This window comes from Maylandia zebra, linkage group LG12 (genome assembly GCF_041146795.1).
Source record: "Maylandia zebra isolate NMK-2024a linkage group LG12, Mzebra_GT3a, whole genome shotgun sequence".
Taxonomy (NCBI): Eukaryota; Metazoa; Chordata; class Actinopteri; order Cichliformes; family Cichlidae; genus Maylandia; species Maylandia zebra.
The window spans coordinates 39,099,313-39,120,012 of record NC_135178.1 but is presented as its reverse complement, the minus strand read 5'-3'; the positions used below and the strand labels follow the sequence as shown (position 1 = coordinate 39,120,012).

The window sequence follows — 20,700 nt, the reverse complement described above, 5'->3', positions numbered from 1 at the left end:
GCCGTGCAGTAAACAAAGCATTTAAAGAATTTGCATGAAGCATTTTTAGAAATGTTCCATTATTTAAAACTACCATCACAGGTGAATCTTCTCTACAAGCATGCTTTCTTCTGATTGGCTGGATTCTGGAAGTACGGAGAAGGGCAACAACCACTCTTAGCGGGTTGTACGGTTTTTGTCAAAGATCACCGTATAAGGAGATCTGTGACGAGCTGATGTCAGCATGGCACGAGTAGAAACAAGTGGAAGTGAATGTGTAGGGCAGGCTTGACAGGAAAAACTGCATCGTTAGCTCGCCGCTATTCGCATTATGTCGCTAAACTACTGAACGCTCGGGAAACGTTGGCCAAACCAGCAGTGTCACATTTCTTTATTTTCTCCCCGTACTTCATTTCCTGAGGGTTCGATGATAAACACGATAAAATGTGAGGAATGAGCAGAAGATTAAAATGTGATTGGCTGAAAACTGAAGAGAAGGGCGGGATTAGTGAGTGTGACGCTCCAGCTGGGTGGAACCTTTAAAGAACACGCCGTGCTTCCTTGTTAGTGACAAACATGGCTCGTTGTGTTGTGACGCACGGCGCTGGCGTTCACTGCTGGGAGGTCTCCATGAATGTCCTCCAAGAAACATGAACCACAGCGTTGGTGATTCACGTGTTCACGTCGTGTGCCACCGCTGTGTTAAATTACATATGTGCTTCTGATTGGCTGGTTCGGCCTGCAGTGAAACATCTCCTCCATGTTGTTGTGCAGCTGGTCCTGGTTCTGCTCGGGGACCCGTCCACCTCTGACGAAAAGCTGCTGCAAGATATCAAGGACACGAGGAACATGATACAGGAAGTGTGGGGCCCGCTGGTTAGCAGTAACAGAACTCTTTCAAAATAAGAGTGAAGCAAGTGTTTAGTGGGGAAACTCTTGAGGCTTCGATGAGTCAGATTAAACAAAAAAAAGCTCAGATGAGTGTCGTGTGCACAAAAAGCTGCTGTGGGAAACAGTGGTGTGCATCTGTTTGTAATGATATGATGCGTGTGTGTGTGTGTGCAAAAGTCTTGAGCCACTCATTTCTTTGTATTTTGTTTCCAAGGAGGCAGACGTTCTTTAAAGTGCTCTTGAGCAACAACTCTCCAGGTTTCTGAAGCTCTTTGTTGTTGGACACTGTAATGTGCTGTAGTGTGTTACTGAAATGAGGCAAACTCAGAATAATAATATGTGGAGAATCATACAGGTTTTACTGCACAACAGGAACATGTGGAACATGCTGTTGTTGATATCTGGGACGAAGGACGAGCATTAAAATGTGTTTGCAGGCGTTTCCTCCTGTCCACATTCTGAAACACATTACAGCCACACTGACATGTTCAGTGTGCTCTGAGCACATGTGACCAGTCATGTGACAACATCCTGTTCAAGAGTAGCAGCTGTGTCAGGACGGCGCTTTAAAGGGTTTAAAGCAGGGATAGACAACTCCAGGCCTCGAGGGCCGGTGTCCTGCAGGTTTTAGATCCCACCCTGGGTTAACACACCTGAATCACATGATTAGTTCATTACCAGGCCTCTGGAGAACTTCAAGAAATGCTGAGGAGTTATTTAGCCCTTTAAATCAGCTGTGATGGATCATGGACACATCTGAAACCTCCAGGACACCGGCACTCGAGGCCTGGAGTTGCCCACCCTGGTTTAAAGGGTCCGTTAGTGCTTAGAAAGTCTGAAATAAGCTCTGTGGAGACTCATGGAGACGGTGCGTTTCATTCATTTTAGCAGCAAAAACAAATAAGTACAGTATACCATCAGCGTTATGTAACAGCAGTGGTTCATCGGGATAATCAGTGGCGTGGACTGTAGACTACAGGAGCCTGTGGGGGCAGTGTCACCCGTGTCACATGCCAAGACTCGATGCTAAGAGGAGCGTAGCGCGAACGGCAAAGCAGCTGGATGGAAGAAAACGGAGTCAGATTTAAAAGTGAAAGAATTTCACAGGAAACTGAAGCTAAATCTGCATGTAAAGCTCCTGTGATGTCACCTCTGAGTGGGAGAGTCACGTTCACGTACGTTAGCTAACCTGTCATGACGCTTGCTAAGCTAACATCACAGTTTAGTTAGCTAACGAGTGAAATGTGATGCAAACCTCGCCTCTGTCAGTGCGCCCCAGGGCAGCTGTGGCTACAACGTAGCTGCCATCACCTGTGTGTGTGGCTGATGTAGTGTAAAGCACTATACAAATACAGGAGCAGACACACAGTCTCTGCTTTATTTGGTCTGCTCACATTAATATTAGAGTTTACCTAATGTTAGGAGGTGACCTGTGGGCGGGACCGTATCAATAATAATTACACATGTAATCACTTAAACACCGCACTACCAAATCGGTGCTCGGTAACATTTGTATTCTGGTTCTGTTTGTTCCGGATTACTAGTATTAAAGACACACAGATGAGTCTGTCCTGTACAGAGCAGGTTATCGTCAGCTGTGACCGTCAAAGAGAGTCGCATCCAGAGCGTGAATCATCTTAAACTTTGGAAACTTATTTAGGACCGGAAAATCATTTTGACTACAGGAAGCACAGACGAGAGTTATGGAAACAATCAACCTGACGTCCATTATTATTTAGACCAAAATACTAAATCTTGCTCTGTAAGGGCCTGATATCCACTTACGAGGACGTTATGCTGCAACTGTTCTATTGAAATTTTAAATAAATATCCTCGTATGTTGCTCTCATTTTTCTCATAAACAAAAATTAGGTAAAAGAAAAATCTGGTAATTCTTTGTTTTTACTTTCATCAGGTCCTAACCAGCCCAAATATCAAAGAGAGATTAAAATGCATGCCATGGAAGAGTTCAGGTTAAATTAGGTCCCTGTTTATGATTCGAATGTCTAACGTGAGACCTAAAATCTAAAACCACGCATGTGATGCAGACAGCAGCATCACGGCATCTGTGTCGGGGACCGGTGCTGCGTGTGGAGCTCACAGCTCTCGATTCTGTCTTCTTTAAAAAGCTGTAAATGAGTCTGTTTCATTTTTCCGTTATTCGTCTTCAAACACGCTCTGGGGTCGTGAAGGTGACATGGCTGTGACGGCGTTTGTTTTGGTGAGCTCTCTGACCGGGCGCTAAAGGACAGCCAGCTAATAATAGCCCCCAGAAGCTCGAGTCACGTGACAGGCCTACTTCAGGGCCGGCAGTGAGACTGAGAGGCCCTCTGGCTTCGATCAGTTCTTTAATGACTTTAAACGAGTCCGATTAACGAAGGCCGATTTAAAAACAGGAAGTACTTTGAAGGCGTTAACCTAAACAACGAGAGAATCATCTGTCAGAGGCGCAGCGTTTGATCAGAGCTCCACCCACACCGTTTTTACTCTCAAGAAGAGGACAACCCTCCCCCCCACACACACGTATTCTCATTTTGAAAGTGAGGACATCTAATTGACAACATCTCTTCCCAGTTTCTAACCCTCAGCCGAACTGTAACGCTGACACTTAAACCACATTTTGAGCCTCAAACTGGGGACGGACGCTTTGTCCCCACAAGTGACTGTTGGTCCCCACAAAGATATCTAAACAGGTGCACACACACACTCCTCTTGGTACAGAGTGTGTGTGTGTGTGTGTGACATGTCACATCTGTTATGTAACGACCTGACACCGTGACCTTGCTCTTATTAGCTTAGCCTGCTAGCTGGACACAGGAAGTAAAGTGTACTGTGGGGCGGGTGCTCGCTGACGCAGAACAGCTGAAGTGTGTAAAAGTCAGCCGGGATCTGGACGCGCTCCACCTTGTGACTCAGCAGGCGTAACCCGCTGTGATGGCTTTAAAGCTTCCTGTGTGACTTTGTCAGTCTCACGCTGTGGAGGAGTCTGGTGTGTGTGTTTGGTCACCACGGAAACGGCGTGATGTAGAGCAGAGCTCATTAAGGCCCTCTGACCTCCTGATGGTGAAACGGCGTGCCCTCAGATTCCCTCTTCCTTCATCGAAGCTTTGAGCATCTCTGAGGTCAACCGTCAAACGCCATAAATAATGCTGCGTCCATGTTTGACTCAGCACTGGTTATCTGTCGGTTAGCTGTTCTGACTCCACCCACCACAGGAAGTTCTCTTACTTATAGAGCACACACAGCAACAGCAGGCGCTGAGTGCAGTAAGATCAGGATCTCTGAGCCTTGTTCATGGCATCATCAACATCTTTCTCTTCTTCCTCTCCTGCAGTCGTGGGATGTGTTTTTCCGGAACGCCAACGCTGGCGCTCCTCCCGGCGCCGCCTACCAGTCTCCTCTGGGGCTGTCTGCAGCGTCCAGCCTCGTCGCCCCCCAGCTCTCCTCTCTGGTCGGAGCTCAGCCCAACGTGGAGAAGCTGGTGGAGGATCACCTGGCTGTGCAGTCGCTCATCAGGGCCTACCAGGTACACACACACAAACACGATCAATGCATCCATAAGATTATTGAAAAGCCTGTGTTTGTCAGTGACCTCTGACCTTTGGCTACTGATAGAGTGAAGCCTGTGCTGTAAAATGTTTTCCTGTTTGTTCACCTGCTTATTGATGGCTGCTGTTTGTTGATGGAGACGTTGGTGTGGTGAGTTTAGGTCTTCACAGGTCACACAAACTCAGCCTGATCAATAATTGATGATCAGCATCCATCAGAGCCGAGTGTCGACAACATCCACAGTAGGGCTGGGCGATATGGTCTAAAATCCATATCACAGTGTAATTTGAAACATGTGCTTAAAGGATTTTAAGGCGCACTTAAAATCCTTTAATTTTCTCAAAAATCAACAGTGAGCCTTACGTATGAATTCTGGTTGTGCTTACTGACCTCGAACTGATTTTATGTGGTACACGGCGCTCAAACATCGGTCAAAAATGTTTTAGTGCGACTTAGCTTCAGGTCCCAAAGTCAAACGAACACTGAGAGTTAAAACTGTCTAAATTCTTTCATCTTTTATAAAACGATCAGCGTTGCTGCTTTACCAGGTGTAACTATGAAGTTTAACATCCAGGCATCCATGAAAAGGATTATTACATTTAACAGAGTTAGAAGTTAGCAGGAAGTTAGCAGGAAGTTAGTGTTACACCCCGGCCTAGGCAACCGGGGTGCAACGCAGGAAAATAAAAATAAGGAAAATAAAACCACGAAGGCCCTCCACCAAAATCCCAAAACGAAAATATCCCATGACGAAAGTATTAACAAACCCATTCACAACTATTTACAACAGACTATTTATTTACAACAAAACACCAAACTATTTACAACACGGGGGAGATCGCGACCATGACACACTGAAACACAGGGTTTAAATACATAGAGGGAGCAATCAGGAAATGGACCACAGGAGGGAAACACAGCTGGGGCAAATTAGAACTGACGAGACAGGGAAAATGTAAACTGAACACACTAAGATAACACAGACTTTCAAAGTAAAGCAGGAAATACATAAGTCATGCAAAAACAAAACACTGACACACCGAAACGTAACATTTCCCCCTACCCAAAAATCAAACATGTAACCCCAAGTGAAAAGTTTGATTCAGACAAACGAAGGCTGAAACGAAGGCAGACGAAGCTGATGGAGGCTGGAGCGGTCCCACTGACCCTCCAGCAGACGACGAAGGCTGGAGCGGTCCCTCGGACCCTCCAGCGAAGGCGGATGAAGGCTGGAGCGGTCCCACGGACCCTCCAGCGACGACAAAGGCTGGGGCGGTCCCACGGACCCTCCCCCCAGCGAAGGCGGATGAAGGCAGACGAAGCTGATGGAGGCTGGAGCGGTCCCACGGACCCTCCAGCAGACGACGAAGGCTGGTGCGGTCCCCCGGACCCTCCAGCAGAGGCGGATGAAGGCTGGAGCGGTCCCTCGGATGCTCCAGCGAAGGCGGATGAGCAGCTCACTAGCTGCACACATAGACACGCAGCCCACCAGCTGCAAAAGGCTGGAGCGGTCCCTCGGATCCTCCAGCGAAGGCGGATGAAGGCTGGAGCGGTCCCCGGGCCCTCCAGCGAAGACAGACGGAGGCTGAAGCGGTCCTCGGACCCTCCAGCGAAGACAGAAGGCCGAAGCTGTCCCTCCTTCGGACCCTCCAGCGATCCCGGACGAGCCCCCATATGTTACACCCCGGCCTAGGCAACCGGGGTGCAACGCAGGAAAATAAAAATAAGGAAAATAAAACCACGAAGGCTCTCCACCAAAATCCCAAAACGAAAATATCCCATGACGAAAGTATTAACAAACCCATTCACAACTATTTACAACAGACTATTTATTTACAACAAAACACCAAACTATTTACAACACGGGGGAGATCGCGACCATGACACACTGAAACACAGGGTTTAAATACATAGAGGGAGCAATCAGGAAATGGACCACAGGAGGGAAACACAGCTGGGGCAAATTAGAACTGACGAGACAGGGAAAATGTAAACTGAACACACTAAGATAACACAGACTTTCAAAGTAAAGCAGGAAATACATAAGTCATGCAAAAACAAAACACTGACACACCGAAACGTAACAGTTAGCAGGAAGTTAGCAGGAAGTTAGCTCGCTGGCTTCCACCTAAACATGATATAGCATGTTCTGACTGAGAGATTTCTGAAAGAATTCAAACGTACAGCTCTGTTATCACTTCCAACATAGATGAAGACTTTAAACTAAACAGCAGTGACGTTTGTAGGGTTACTGAAGTTGGGCTAGCTGGTATATAATGATGTGCTACGTGACCGCTAGCAAAACAGCTAGGTTAGCATAAACACTGAAGCTGGAGGACGAACACTAACACTTTTCCACTTGATAAAAGTTAACGTGAAGGTTCCTGATGGTTAGAGACAAATACAATCACATGGCAGGATGCTGTAAACGGACCAAACTTCAGTCAGGAGAACAACTGAGATAATCCATCCACAATACGAGGTTAGTCATTAATATACTGCAACAACATGGGAAGTTCAAAGTGACTCTGCAGCAACAGGATGTGCAGCCGGCTGGATTAAAGCCCGAATCCTGACCCTGACGTGACGCTGTCATAAGGACCTGTGAGGGCCTGAGCTTCCTGTTGTGGTGTGTGTGTGTGTTCAGGTGATGGGTCATCACAATGCCCACCTGGATCCACTGGGAATCAGCTGTGTGAATTTTGATGACGCTCCGGTGAATGCCGGCTTCCAGGATGTTGGTGAGAGCGCCGCAACTAAACCACCAAACAGACCGTGATGTTAACTTTGCTTTTCCCTCCCACCCGCCCTCCCCCCTCTCTCCTCCTCCTCCTCTCTAACACTTCCTGCTTTTCCTAACTTTTCACCATTTCTCCCGTTTCTGATTTCTTCCCTCCATCCTGCTTCTCATCTGCTCCGCTCTTCATCCTCTGTCTGTTATTTGGTTGCATCTCCTCCTCCTCCTCCTTCATCTCACCCTGTTCTCACCCCCCCCTTCCTGCCCTGGGTGGGCTCTGTGCTGTTGTCACTTCCTGTAGATCCGAGGGCACCACGTGGCCCAGTTGGACCCCCTCGGCATCATGGACGCCGATCTGGATTCGTGTGTCCCCACTGACATTATCACGTCCTCCGACAAGCTGGGTGAGGAGCTGACCCTCAGAAATCGACCCCCTCTTCGTGTGTTCAGCGCTCCTCCTCGTTGGCTGGAGGAGTCTCTGAAACGTTATCGTACAGCAGAAGAGTTTCTTCTGCTGTACGATAACGTTCTGTTTTTAAATCGAGCTCTGTTTCAGGATTTTATTCTTTGTCTAAACTGAATCGTTCTTCCTCATTTAACATCTGAAGACCTTCGTTCTGTGATGAAGGTCCGAGAATTAACCTCAAATCATTTCAGTGTTTCCCGCACGGAGACGTGAGGAGAGACCGCACGGCTGTGCTGACGTGAACGTTAGTGCCAGTTTATTCATCACAGTCTGGATCATCACATGTTTGTGACACTTGTGATCATTTAAGTTCATTTAACAAACAAACTAAATGTTATTTTTTTGTTATTTTAGTTTAAATATGATATTTTAATTAAAACGAAGAGCTTAAGGCTGTAACCCTCAAACTGTGACACGGGTTCTGATCATGTGGTTCACAGTGAGGCTGCAGCGCTGTTACTCTGTAATAAACAGCATTTACCAGATCAGAGGTTCAGTCCTGCGTCTGTGTAAACTCTCGGTGGTGGTGTGTAGTCGCAGTCTCTCCTCCACGCTCTGTTGAAGTGTGGATGGTTTTCTTCAGTTTGTGGGAAACACTGAAAACATTGACACAATCCTAATCCCGAGTTTAAAATCTGGATGATTCTCTGAGATCTAAAAAGCCTGACTGAAGGTGTTTTTAATGAAAGGGGAACGTCCTTTTTCCTGAAGGTGATTACGTCCCCGCCGAGGACCGAAAGCTTTCTCAGGGCCTCTGTAGAAAACGTCCTGATTCGGTGTGGCTCCAGGAGGCCTGGCGGTAACCGGCTTCACTGCCTCAGACCTCACGCTCAGACTCGGAGCTCCTCTCCGCTGGAAAACACGATCGGCATTAGTGATGCAGCAGGATGAAGCCTTTAATGGTTCTCAGCCGCCTGAGTCCGTTTCTGTTGGACGCGAGTCGCCCATCGTTGACTCCACGTGGAGTCGTAGGATATCTGGAACTGTGGCGCAGCTTTTACTTTGAAGGGCAGCATTCTCGGTTTCCTGTTTGGGCCGCAGCGATCTGTTGGCGACCAGAACAATCAGCGGTCTGCTCGCGCTCGCTTCGTTTAGACTCACCACAGCGGGCCGTGTAGAAACGGCGTAGATGATGACACTCGTTTATTAAAGCTTCTGATTCAAACCAAGCGACCCGCGAGCTGTCCGAGCGTTTCATCCACGCACGCGTTCACGGAGCCCAGTGTGAACACGAGACCTGCCAAAGATCACAGAATCTTTCTGAAGATGAAAAAGGCGGCGTCGGAGTCTCTGGGCAGCGGCGGGCTGCTGCTGTAGTTGAGCTTCTGCTGCGTGACGCTGGGCTGTGCACCACGTTAGCCAGAGCGCTCCTCCACTGCTAATCCTGCTCAGATCTTTTCCTGCAAGTTTGGACCTGAAACCCCGCCAAGGTGACCGTGAGTCTAAGACGCTCCGTCTCAGAGCTCTTCCTCGTCTTCCTCTCAGGACATTTATTAAATAACAGCAGTCCTGGTTCCAGGTGCTTTTAAACCACCACAGAGGAAGACGAGAATAAAGCAGTACTTCCTGTTTGTTCGCAGTCTGAATGTTGCTAACGGCTCATTAACGTTCAGCTTCGGCTTCAATCTGTGTCGTCAGAAACAGGAAGTCAAAGATCAAAGGTTTGTGGCTTCGCCTCACTGTCTGCGGCTAAATAAACCCCTGAAGCTGTGACTCCACCCACTGTTACACATCAGGACACGCCCCCTCTCGAGCTGCTCTGTGTGCCATGTTCAGTTTGTTGTATTAGCGCCCAGGAAGTAGTCCGTCTGAAGGTGACCTGAATGGCCTCGGTGTGGGACGGCTGTGGCGACGCTGTTTAACCTTAGCATGGCGCTACATGTGTCTCTCCTTCTCCACTGCTCCTTCTTCTTCTTTGATCGCGGGGTCAGACGGTGGTGGAGACGCGAGATGCGGGGCGGCTGCTGCGCTGATGAGGCTGTAGGCCGGTGTGGTGGTGTTGGTGCTGGTGGTGTGTAAAGGGGGTTGCAGGTCATTAATGGTGTCCGGGTGTCTCTTCCCTTTGCTGCCCCCTGCTGGTGACCCGTCCAGACCTGGCTGTGTTCAAGGAGAGGCTGCACATTCTCACGGTCGGAGGTACGAGAACCAGCACTGCTGTGAAGTCAGTAGTTGATCTGTAGTGGAGTTTGTCAGTGCAGTAGTTTGAAGGAAACATCTGCAGGAGCTGAAAGCATCAACGCAGCAGACGGTGGGCTCCTGAGCTCCTGCAGAGGGCGCCGCAGCGCCGCGGAGAGATTTCATCTGGTTCAGCATCTGATTCTGTCTTTGTGCAGGAGTTGAAGCACGTTTGTGACCTTGCAGCGGTTTAACCAAACTGGAAGCATGTTCACATGTGCAGCTGCAGTCCTCAGATCCTCTCACCAGCCCCACGCTCACCTGGCCAGAGTGTACCTGCAGGCCTGTGTTGGGCAGTAATGTGCACCCAGACAAATGTATAAATAATCACATGATTAGAGGGATATGTCTTCATGAAGCAGAGTATAAACTGTAATTTTATGTCTCAGTTTATCACTTTCACCTGCTGCTGTAGTTTCAGTAAATGTGACATCAGTTAGTTTTGTTTTTTAGAAAGAAAGCGAGCATCAACAGGTGAGACGGGAAAATAAAAATCGTGCAGACGGTCACGCTGGCAGCATCGTCTGCCTGAAATGTCTCAGACTCTGCTGCTTCTTTACTCCTGTGGATTCTGTCTCAGTGGGCTGAACCACGGTGAAATCTCCCTGTAGCCTGAGCAGCACACAGGAAACACTGAGAGGAAGTTCATCCCGTCTGACTTGACAGGCTCCGCCTCCTCTCAGGGTCCCCTGTGCTCAGCTTTGTTAGCTGCTGCTAGCGTGCTGACCCCCGCTCTGTCCCACAGTTCACCGTTATGTTCATTAGTGTCTGGGCCTGACTCTGAATGTGCTCTGAACTATGGCTTGATGCATGCTCCATCATCCAGGTAAGGAAATCCCAAAAAGTTGTCCTCAGATGCAGATGTGTCCACGTGGATTAAACATATTTATATACTGGTTATTAATAAAAATCAGGCTGTTGTTACTGGGCTGCTCCTCCCTGCTGGCAGATGTCACTGTTCAGTTTAACAGGTAACTGAAGCTCACCTCCTGCACAGACTACAGTGATGTTCAGCGATGCTGAAAATTAAGGCGAACCCTGAAAGAAGCAACGCGGTAGTTCCTCCAGCATCCAGCCGGGGCAGCAGCGAGTCAGTCCCAATGTTAAACGTGTCCAGCAGCCTGAGACACAAACTCTGTGGATAATTGGGTCGGGATGATGTTACAGCTCACATTAGCATTAAAGGTTTTTTTTTTTTAGGGGCGTGGCCTCTTTTTGTAGCTGCTAGGTGTCTGCTAGGCTAATCCATAGCTTTCATGTGATGTCAGATCTACTGGGATACGCCCGCCTGGCCGCTCAGAGTACGGCACAAATGTGCGCGCACACCTTTCCTAACCCCGCCTGACAGGTAGTTTGTTTAAGCTAGCTTTGTAGCGCTTTGCATCAGTTACCCGTCCAGATGAAAAATACATGTCGCACGTCGAAAGCGTTCATCCAGTCAGCAGTGAGCAATGCTCTACAACAGACATGGTGCTCAGGGGGAGGGGCTTAGATAAAGCTGCCCTGTTTAGTGACATCAGATTACCAATAACAGATCTGCCATACTGTCCTTGTAGACGCAGCTGGTTATGAATCTGTAAATGTACTGCAGTGACGTCTGGATCTGTCTTTGGGGCGTCTGACATCTAGGGCTGCCACAAACGATTATTTTGATAGTCGACTAATCAGATCATCATCCATTGAACGTAAAAAGTACAGCTTATTGCACCAGCAGCATCTGCTCTTATATAACTATCATTAGCTTACAGCTTTAAGTGTTTAAGGTCTGTGCTAACTAAAAATAAAGACAAGATGATAGTTTATTACATTTTAATGAAATTTGCAGATTGTTTCGGTGAAGTTTAATAAACTCCTTGCTATCTAAAATATAACAGGACACCGGAGTATATTCTGGAGCATCTCACACTTCTGATAATCAGCTGTCTGCTTGATGTTTATTCAGCTGTGTGAAAACTATAACTTTAATCTCAGCCAAACAGATTTACTCAGGAACAAATAAAATACTGAAAAAAGCCAAACAATAACATTTTTAAGTTATCTAAGTGACTCATATATCATGTTTAACCTGAGTAGCGAAAGACGGCGGTGGGTTTGAAAACGATCTGCCGGGAGTCCGGTGTTCTCACGGCTCTAGTGACCTAGCCCCCGGCTCGCTATCGAGCTAGTGGGTAACAGACGCCTCCGAAAACGTCGGAGCGCTTTTGAAAATATGTGGTGTCCTGATAAACTGAGCAGATATTTGAGGTTTACACAGCTACATTCTCGCCTGAAAATATGTTAAACGTTTATTTTGTGACCCAGAAAGAATAATAAGTAATATTAAAACTAACTAGCTACCGCCATTGTTGGAAACTGAGCTGGGCCGCGCTATGAATTCTGGGACAGAGCTACTTCTTCTTCTTCGGAGTTTAACGGCAGCTGGCATCCTTGTACATGCAGTGCTGCCATCTTCTGTTTGTCCGTTATTACACTCTTAAATCCTGCTACTTATTCCTGCGTCTTTTGGGATCTTACAAAGCTTCAAACGACGCGTCGACTATTAAATCAGTCGTCGACGATTTTGACATTCAACTAATCGTGGCAGCCCTACTGATATCTGAGCACTGACGCTGCTTCACGTCGTGTAATGTCAGTGACCTCGCGCGTGTTTCAGCTCAGTGCGTCGATCCCGTTTCCTCAAGTTTAGCTTCATGTTTTTGGACAGAAGCATGAAAAAAATGTTACTGAGGCCCAAATCGAGGCTGGGAGGAGAAAATGTTCCGCCTGTGTGTTCCAGCCCTGTCACCAGGTTCAAAGCCGACCTGAAACAGAATATATCAGTCAGACTGTCTCAGCAGGACAACTGCACAGAGCAGCAAGAAGCTGTGCGTAAACTGCCCGCTGGTGCTCCACAGGTCACACTGGTCTGAGTCCAGCTGTTACTGTCACAGAGGGCAGGGACTGAGCACTGACCTCAGGACAGAGCCTCTGTTTTTACTCGAGAACAAAGACGTCAGAGGTGCTTTGTAAAAAACATCCTCAGCATGTTTCATCTGAGCTGCAGCTCCAGATGTTTCACTGAGGTCAGTTTAGCAGCTGTCTGAGGTTTGTTCCTCAAAATATGAAAGACCCTGAATCAGACGTCAGGATGGCAGCACACACTCAGACCTGCACACATGGGGCAGCATTACATCTACTCTATCTACACACAGGCCCCGCTTTAAAGTAATAAACTGCTTTCAGTACAAAAGCAATGACAGGCTGTGATTAGCGCCCCCATGAGGCTGAAATGTTTAGAAAGAGAAAACGGGTGGATGAAAAGGGAGTTCAGTCCAGGAGGGCACGACACACACAGTTACTACAGACCAACGGTCGCACAGACGGACAGAAATGCTTACAGACTCAGGAGAAGGCAGACGCTCGTCTGAGGCTGGTGGTCTGTGGGGGCGCTGGTGGTGGTCTGTAGGGGGCACCGGTGGTGGTCTGTGGGGGCGCCGGTGGTGGTCTGTGGGGGCGCCGGTGGTGGTCTGTAGGGGCGCTGGTGGTGATCTGTGGGGGCGCTGGTGGTGGTCTGCAGGAGCTGTCAGCCGAGCGTCCATGGGGACATCCTGCTTTGCTATGTGAGGTAGATTGAGCCTTTTGAGTGGCTCCTTTGCATGTGTGCGGGTTCTCTGATTGGCTGAGCCTGAAGTGAGACTGCAGGCAGGACGAGTGCTCAAAGAGACGCTCCTCCAACTTCATCACACCTCCTCCCCTAACGTCCCAGAATCAGTTTAAAGTCAAATGATCCCATTCTGTCATCACTGCTTCTTCAGCTTATCGCTGTGCTGACGTGGAGTTTCGTATCGGAGACCAGCGCCGACACGCAGGTCATCAGAAACGCTCCTGGTGTTTCTGTTTCGGAGCACAGAAGCTCGGAGATCCTCACAAACCCCACGGAGTCCGAGTTTGAAACTGTCTCACTGTGTTCACCAGATTATATCTGATCACGTTAATCAATGATGACATCCTGAAGGTTTCAGCCCCGAGGCTTCATATTGCAAGGTAGACTCTACAATAATACAATCATGTGACCCCGTATGAGCAAGCACTTTGGCGACCGTAGGAAGGAAGAACTCCCTTTTAACTTCCATGTTTTCCCCGCTTCAGTGACGGCGTTTGACCCCGAGTCTGTGAGCTTGTGTATTTGAGAATAGCAGCTGTGCAGCGTTCGGCTCCTGCAGGAAGTCACCCGTGTTACAGCATGTTGAAGCGACGCCCACAGACGTGAGGGTCAGTAACAGTTCATCAACCTGACGAGTGGCGTGCGGCGCGACCAGCCGGCTGTGACCACAGGATCAGCTCTGAATGGGTCTCGCTGCACTAATGAATCAAACGCACCCTTTCCTGTACAGCGCCGTGTTTTTACTCACGCCTCAGTCAGCTCGCGCTCCAATAGTTTCCTACGCTCACGTCTGCACGCCGCAGCAGGTCTGACCGTCACACGGCAAGCGTTTGTTAGGAAGCAGTGTGAAACGGTATTCACGTCCTTATGATTCAAACAGACGTCCTGCAGGTTCAGGTGGAGAAACCTGCGGCGCCTCAGTGGACTGAAGCTGCTGTTCTTGTGATGGTGCTGGAGCAGCAGCGATGATGATGATGATGATGAAGGCGGTCTGTCGAGCTTTCAGGCTGCTGATTGGTCTAAACTGTCGACACTAACGACTTTTATTTTATTTGTTTTGGACCCACAACACCTCCTCCTCTGCTGTCCTAAAACCATTAAAACCTCCACTACTCTAATGCCACCTCCTCCCCTTCTCCTCCCCCTGCTCCTCCTCACCCCCTGCTCCTCCTCATCCCCTGCTCCTCCTCACCCCCCTGCTCCTCCTCATCCCCTGCTCCTCCTCACCCCCCTGCTCCTCCTCATCCCCCCTCTTACCCCTTCTCCTCTTCATCTCCCCTCCTCCCCTGCTCCTCTTCATCCCCCCTCCTCCCCCTGCTCCTCCTCATCCCCTGCTCCTCCTCATCTCCCCCTCCTCCCCTGCTCCTCCTCATCTCTCCGCCTCCCCCTGCTCCTCCTCCTCATCCTCCTGCATGTGTAAATCTCCCCCTTTCTGTTGATTAAAACTTGTCTTCATCACTAACTCCTTGTGCATGTTTTTCTGTCTCACCTCTTCTCCTCCCTTCTTTCTCCTCGTTCTCCTGCTCCTCCCCCTCCCCTCTTGCTCCGTGGTGCTTCATGGGACTTGTAGGCTTCTACGGTCTGGAGGAGTCGGACCTGGAAAAAGTGTTCCGGCTTCCCACCACCACCTTCATCGGCGGCTCGGAGAGCGTGCTGCCGCTGAAGGAGATCATCCGCCGGCTGGAGGTGAACACGCACACACACAGACACGCACACACACAGACACGCACAGACACAGACACGCACACACACAGACACGCACACACACAGACACACACACAGACACACGCACACACACAGACACACACACAGACACACACACACACAGACACACACACACAGACACACACACAGACACACACAGACACACACGCACAGACACACACACAGACACGCACACACACACAGACACACACACAGACACGCACAGACACACGCACACACAGACGCACACACAGACACACACACACAGACACACACGCACAGACACAGACACGCACAGACACACACACAGACACACACGCGCGCACACGCACACAGACACACACACGCACACACACGCGCACACACACACACAGACACACACACACACGCGCACACACAGACACACACACACACAGACACACACAGACACGCACACACACAGACACACACACACGCGCACACAGACACACACACAGACACACACAGACACACACACACACAGACACACAGACACACACACGCACACACACACAGACACACACACGCGCGCACACACACAGACACACACACGCACACACGCGCGCACACACACACAGACACACACACAGACACACACAGACACACACACACACAGACACACACACGCGCGCACACACACAGACACACACACGCGCGCACACACACAGACACACACACGCGCGCACACACACAGGCACACACGCGCGCACACACACACAGACACACACACGCACACACGCGCGCACACACACACAGACACACGCGCGCACACACGCGCGCACACACACACAGACACACGCGCGCGCGCACACACACACACACACACAGACACAGACACACAGACACACACACGCGCGCACACACACAGACACGCACAGACACGCGCACAGACACACACACAGACACACACACACACAGACACGCACACACACGCACACAGACACAGACACGCACAGACACACACACACACACAGACACAGACACGCACAGACACGCACACAGGAAGTGGAAATGAGCAGTTGAAATGTTTTACAGGCAAATTATTCAGGACAATGACTGTGTGCGTGTGTGTGCGTGTGTCGGTGCAGATGGCGTACTGTCAGCACATCGGGGTGGAGTTCATGTTCATCAACGACCTGGATCAGTGTCAGTGGATCAGGCAGAAGTTTGAGACTCCGGGCGTGATGCAGTTCACTCTGGAGGAGAAGCGGACGCTGCTGGCCCGCATGGTCCGCTCCACCAGGTCAGAACCCCCACACACTCAGGTCCCTCACGCAGATTCATCCACACACTGATTTTATAAGCTGGAGCAGGAGGGCGGAACCACAGAAGACCCAAAGATGAACCCTGAGGTACGTCAGCATCGTAAACCACCACGAGCCGTTTCTGACAGCTCGTGGTGGTTTTACCCGCAGCGAAACTCAAGCCCGCCACTTCAGTCACCTCAGCTTTCTGAGAAACAGAAGCTCAGTGCTCTGGTGTTTCAGTCATAACCAGTTTGATCCTCACGCTGGTCCCATCGATGGGATGTCTGCTGTGAAATCTCCCACTGCAACACGGAGTCGTTGGGAAACACGGTGCGGCTGCAATAAGCGAATCTGCAGTCTGCGTTGGGAATAACCGGCATGTTTGCCTGTGTTCAGGTTTGAGGAGTTCCTGCAGAAGAAGTGGTCTGCAGAGAAGCGCTTCGGCCTGGAGGGCTGCGAGTCTCTGATCCCCGCCCTGAAGACCATCATCGACAAGTCGTCTGAGAACGGCGTGGAGAACGTCATCATGGGAATGCCCCACAGGTAAAACCACACGCTGCTGTTCTCTGTTACCCGACCGCACGCACGCCGCTCCACAGTCGATGACACCTGCGTGATGTCATCAGAAAGGAGGCAGCAGCTTCCAGGAGAAATCTGCATCCAATCAGCGAGTTTGATGGCGTCAGCGCTCCTCAAGGTTACAAAAGCAGCAGCCCGACAGTGACGCACTGAAGACAGGAGTCGGAGCACAAACATGTTGAAATGTTTGCTTTTAATTTTAATGTATTTCTGCTTCAGTCAAAGACGACAGAGTAAATAAATACAGGCTCAGCTCACACCTGTGTGAAGACGAACGCCGCGAGCGCGCCGTGATGGCCTCTGTGTCTTTCAGGGGTCGTCTCAACGTCCTGGCCAACGTGATCCGGAAAGAGCTGGAGCAGATCTTCTGTCAGTTCGACTCCAAACTGGAAGCAGCTGATGAGGTCGCTGTTTTTACTGCTGTTTGTTCGTTTACTCTCGATTTTCTTTCCCCGTCTGATCCAACCTGTCGTGGTTGTTCTCAGGGCTCCGGCGACGTGAAGTACCACCTGGGGATGTACCATCGCCGCATCAACCGCGTGACGGACAGGAACATCACGCTGTCTCTGGTAGCGAACCCGTCTCACCTGGAGGCCGTGGACCCCGTGGTTCAGGGAAAGACCAAAGCTGACCAGTTCTACTGCGGGGACACAGACGGGAAAAGAGTAAGTCTGGCGGAAGTACTCGGATACTTTATAGTAGTGATACTGCACTGTGAAGATACTGTTACAGGTCCAGGTAGTTTTTCTAGCTCAGAGCAGACTCGACCTTCAGGTAAACAGCGCAGGCTCGTTTTTTTTCCTGGAAACTGTTGGAGGTGTTTCTGTGCAGGACGAGCTTTCGACCAATCACAGACTGAGAAAGTGTCATCAAGTTCATGTGTTCTCTGCGCAGGTGATGTCCATCCTGCTGCACGGAGACGCCGCGTTCGCCGGTCAGGGCATCGTCTATGAGACCTTCCACCTGTCCGACCTGCCGTCCTACACCACACACGGCACCGTGCACGTCGTGGTCAACAACCAGGTAACGCCACAAAGAAACAGACCGTGAGCCGCTAACGCAGCCCGCCGTGCAAACACCTCTCTGTCGTCGTGTCTGCAGATCGGCTTCACCACCGACCCTCGCATGGCCCGCTCCTCGCCGTACCCCACAGACGTGGCTCGTGTCGTCAACGCTCCCATCTTCCACGTGAACGCCGACGACCCCGAAGCCGTCATCTACGTCTGCAAGGTGGCAGCTGAGTGGAGAGCCACCTTCCACAAAGATGTCGTGGTCGACCTGGTCAGTAAAGACGCAGACAAACACTCTCTGACACGAAGCTTTCAAAGCTGATCGCCGACATCTGGAGTCTGCTCCCACCTGTTCACACAGCTGGAAACAGTCTTTACAGTGTGTGTGTGTGTGTGTGTGTGTGTGTGTGTGTGTGTGTGTGTGCAGGTGTGTTACCGTCGGATGGGTCATAACGAGATGGACGAGCCGATGTTCACTCAGCCACTGATGTACAAACAGATCAAGAAGCAGAAGCCGGTCCTGCAGAAATACGCCGAGAAGCTGATCGCAGAGGGAGCCGTGAGCCGGCAGGAGTATGAGGTAGGACTCGCCCACCAGGCGAATCCTGCTTACAGGTCACCGTGATGTCACTTCCTGAACGTTTGTCTGTTTGCAGGAGGAGATCGCCAAGTACGATAAGATCTGTGAGGAGGCGTACGCTCGCTCCAAGGACGAGAAGATCCTGCACATCAAGCACTGGCTGGACTCCCCGTGGCCCGGTGAGAGGGCGAGGAGGCGGGGTCGAGTCACTGTCAGCTTCCTGATCGCACAGATTCAACTCTCAGGACGTTGTTTTCACTCTGGCGTTCAGCTCCAGACTGTTAACCCTTTAAACTCGCTGTTTTCAGGTTTTTTCACCCTGGACGGTCAACCAAAGTCGATGAGCTGCCCCTCCACCGGCCTGACCGAAGACAACCTGAACCACATCGGACAGGCGGCCTCGTCCGTCCCCGTGGAGGACTTCACCATCCACGGAGGTCGAGAACGGCACCGCTTTCTGACCCGGCAAACGGGAACGAAGACGTTCAGCTGACGCTGTCGTTTCTCGCCGCAGGTCTGAGCCGAATCCTGAAGGGCCGCGCCGAGATGGTGAAGAACCGGATGGTGGACTGGGCCCTGGGCGAGTACATGGCCTTCGGATCGCTGCTGAAAGAGGGGATCCACATCAGGCTGTCGGGGCAGGACGTGGAGCGCGGGACCTTCAGGTAAACCTGTAGGCGTGTCTGGCAGCGGCATGTGACACACAAAGCAGAGAGAGCTAAAGAAGCGAAAAACCACGACACAAAATAAACTGATGGCGTGACGTCAGGAGGAGACGAGCGGATCGGAAAACGCCCCCAATCGTCTCGGTCTGCTCGTCTTGACGCCGTTAGCAAGTTAGCGCAGAGCACGGGTGGTTGACGGGTGTCCTCTGTGTGTCCCCTCACAGCCACCGTCACCACGTCCTCCACGACCAGAACGTGGACAAGAGGACCTGCATCCCCATGAACCACCTGTCCCCGGACCAGGCGCCGTACACCGTCTGCAACAGCTCGCTGTCCGAGTACGGCGTGCTCGGTCAGTCCTCGCTCTCCACAGATGATGCGTCATCGATGGCGTCTGTGTTTTTGCCTGATGGTTGTTTCTGCGTCTGCAGGCTTCGAGCTGGGATTCGCCATGGCGAGCCCGAACGCTCTGATCCTGTGGGAGGCTCAGTTTGGAGACTTCCAGAACACGGCGCAGTGCATCATCGACCAGTTCATCTGCGCCGGGCAGGCCAAGTGGGTGAGGCAGAACGGCATCGTGCTGCTGCTGCCGCACGGCATGGAGGGCATGGTGAGGACGCCGCCGCACCTTCCTCCTCCTCACTGACTGAAAACCAAAGACAACACAGTGTCGATAAGTCTGAGCTGATCAGTGTTCCTGATCTGTGATCGTTTATTTCTGATAATCAACACGTGCTCGCTGCTCTGTCTGAATGTTCTCCTCAGGGTCCCGAACACTCGTCAGCTCGTCCCGAGAGATTCCTCCAGATGTGCAACGATGACCCCGACGTCCTGCCGGTGAGACGCACACACAGAGCAGTGATGTCAGAGCGGTGTGTGTGTGTGTGTGTGTGTGTGTGTGTGTGTGTGTGTGTGTGTGTGTGTGTGTGTGTGTTTTGATGCTGGTTTCTGTCCCTCAGAACATCACCGAGGACCTCGCCGTGCGTCAGCTCTACGACTGTAACTGGATCGTGGTGAACTGCTCAACGCCTGCAAACTACTTCCACGTTCTCCGACGGCAGATCCTGCTGCCCTTCAGGAAGCCCGTGAGCCTCACACACACACACACACACACACACACACACACACACACACACACACACACACACTGTGATGGACCGAGCAGTGAAGGAAACTTAGGCACAGGTTAAAGTCCAAAAAAATGATTTTTTATTTAACCCAAAAAACATAATTGGTTAACTCATGCAAAAAGAATCAAAATCTTGGGCCCATAAAAGAGGTCAAAGTAACAGAACTCTACTCAAAGTTGACAACACAACTGATAACTAACACAAACTGACCTCACTTAACGAGACAAAGGGGAAACTTAAATAGAGGCTGATCAGCCCACAGAAAACAGGAGAAGGGCTAAAACACACAAAACCTAACTAAACATAATGAACTCCAATTCCCCCCCA

General features: G+C 50.4%; 1 protein-coding gene across 3 annotated transcripts in view; it reads left to right on the top strand.

The window, feature by feature from the left end:
- Positions 1 to 20,700, top strand: part of ogdha (oxoglutarate dehydrogenase a) — a 28,651-nt gene that overhangs the window by 4,098 nt on the left and 3,853 nt on the right. The window contains exons 3-20 of one of the 3 annotated variants that reach the window (XM_004571605.5): positions 4,205 to 4,396; positions 7,458 to 7,560; positions 9,714 to 9,758; positions 15,011 to 15,126; positions 16,251 to 16,405; positions 16,806 to 16,952; positions 17,302 to 17,392; positions 17,474 to 17,653; positions 17,883 to 18,011; positions 18,090 to 18,269; positions 18,426 to 18,578; positions 18,655 to 18,757; positions 18,887 to 19,015; positions 19,093 to 19,243; positions 19,468 to 19,595; positions 19,675 to 19,853; positions 20,009 to 20,080; positions 20,203 to 20,328. In XM_004571605.5, coding sequence (XP_004571662.1) covers positions 4,205 to 4,396; positions 7,458 to 7,560; positions 9,714 to 9,758; positions 15,011 to 15,126; positions 16,251 to 16,405; positions 16,806 to 16,952; positions 17,302 to 17,392; positions 17,474 to 17,653; positions 17,883 to 18,011; positions 18,090 to 18,269; positions 18,426 to 18,578; positions 18,655 to 18,757; positions 18,887 to 19,015; positions 19,093 to 19,243; positions 19,468 to 19,595; positions 19,675 to 19,853; positions 20,009 to 20,080; positions 20,203 to 20,328 — 2,379 coding nt within the window. Of the gene's footprint in view, positions 1 to 4,204; positions 4,397 to 7,066; positions 7,161 to 7,457; positions 7,561 to 9,713; positions 9,759 to 15,010; positions 15,127 to 16,250; positions 16,406 to 16,805; positions 16,953 to 17,301; positions 17,393 to 17,473; positions 17,654 to 17,882; positions 18,012 to 18,089; positions 18,270 to 18,425; positions 18,579 to 18,654; positions 18,758 to 18,886; positions 19,016 to 19,092; positions 19,244 to 19,467; positions 19,596 to 19,674; positions 19,854 to 20,008; positions 20,081 to 20,202; positions 20,329 to 20,700 lie in introns of all 3 variants that reach the window. The other 2 variants (XM_004571606.5, XM_004571607.5) reach the window with 2 other exon arrangements.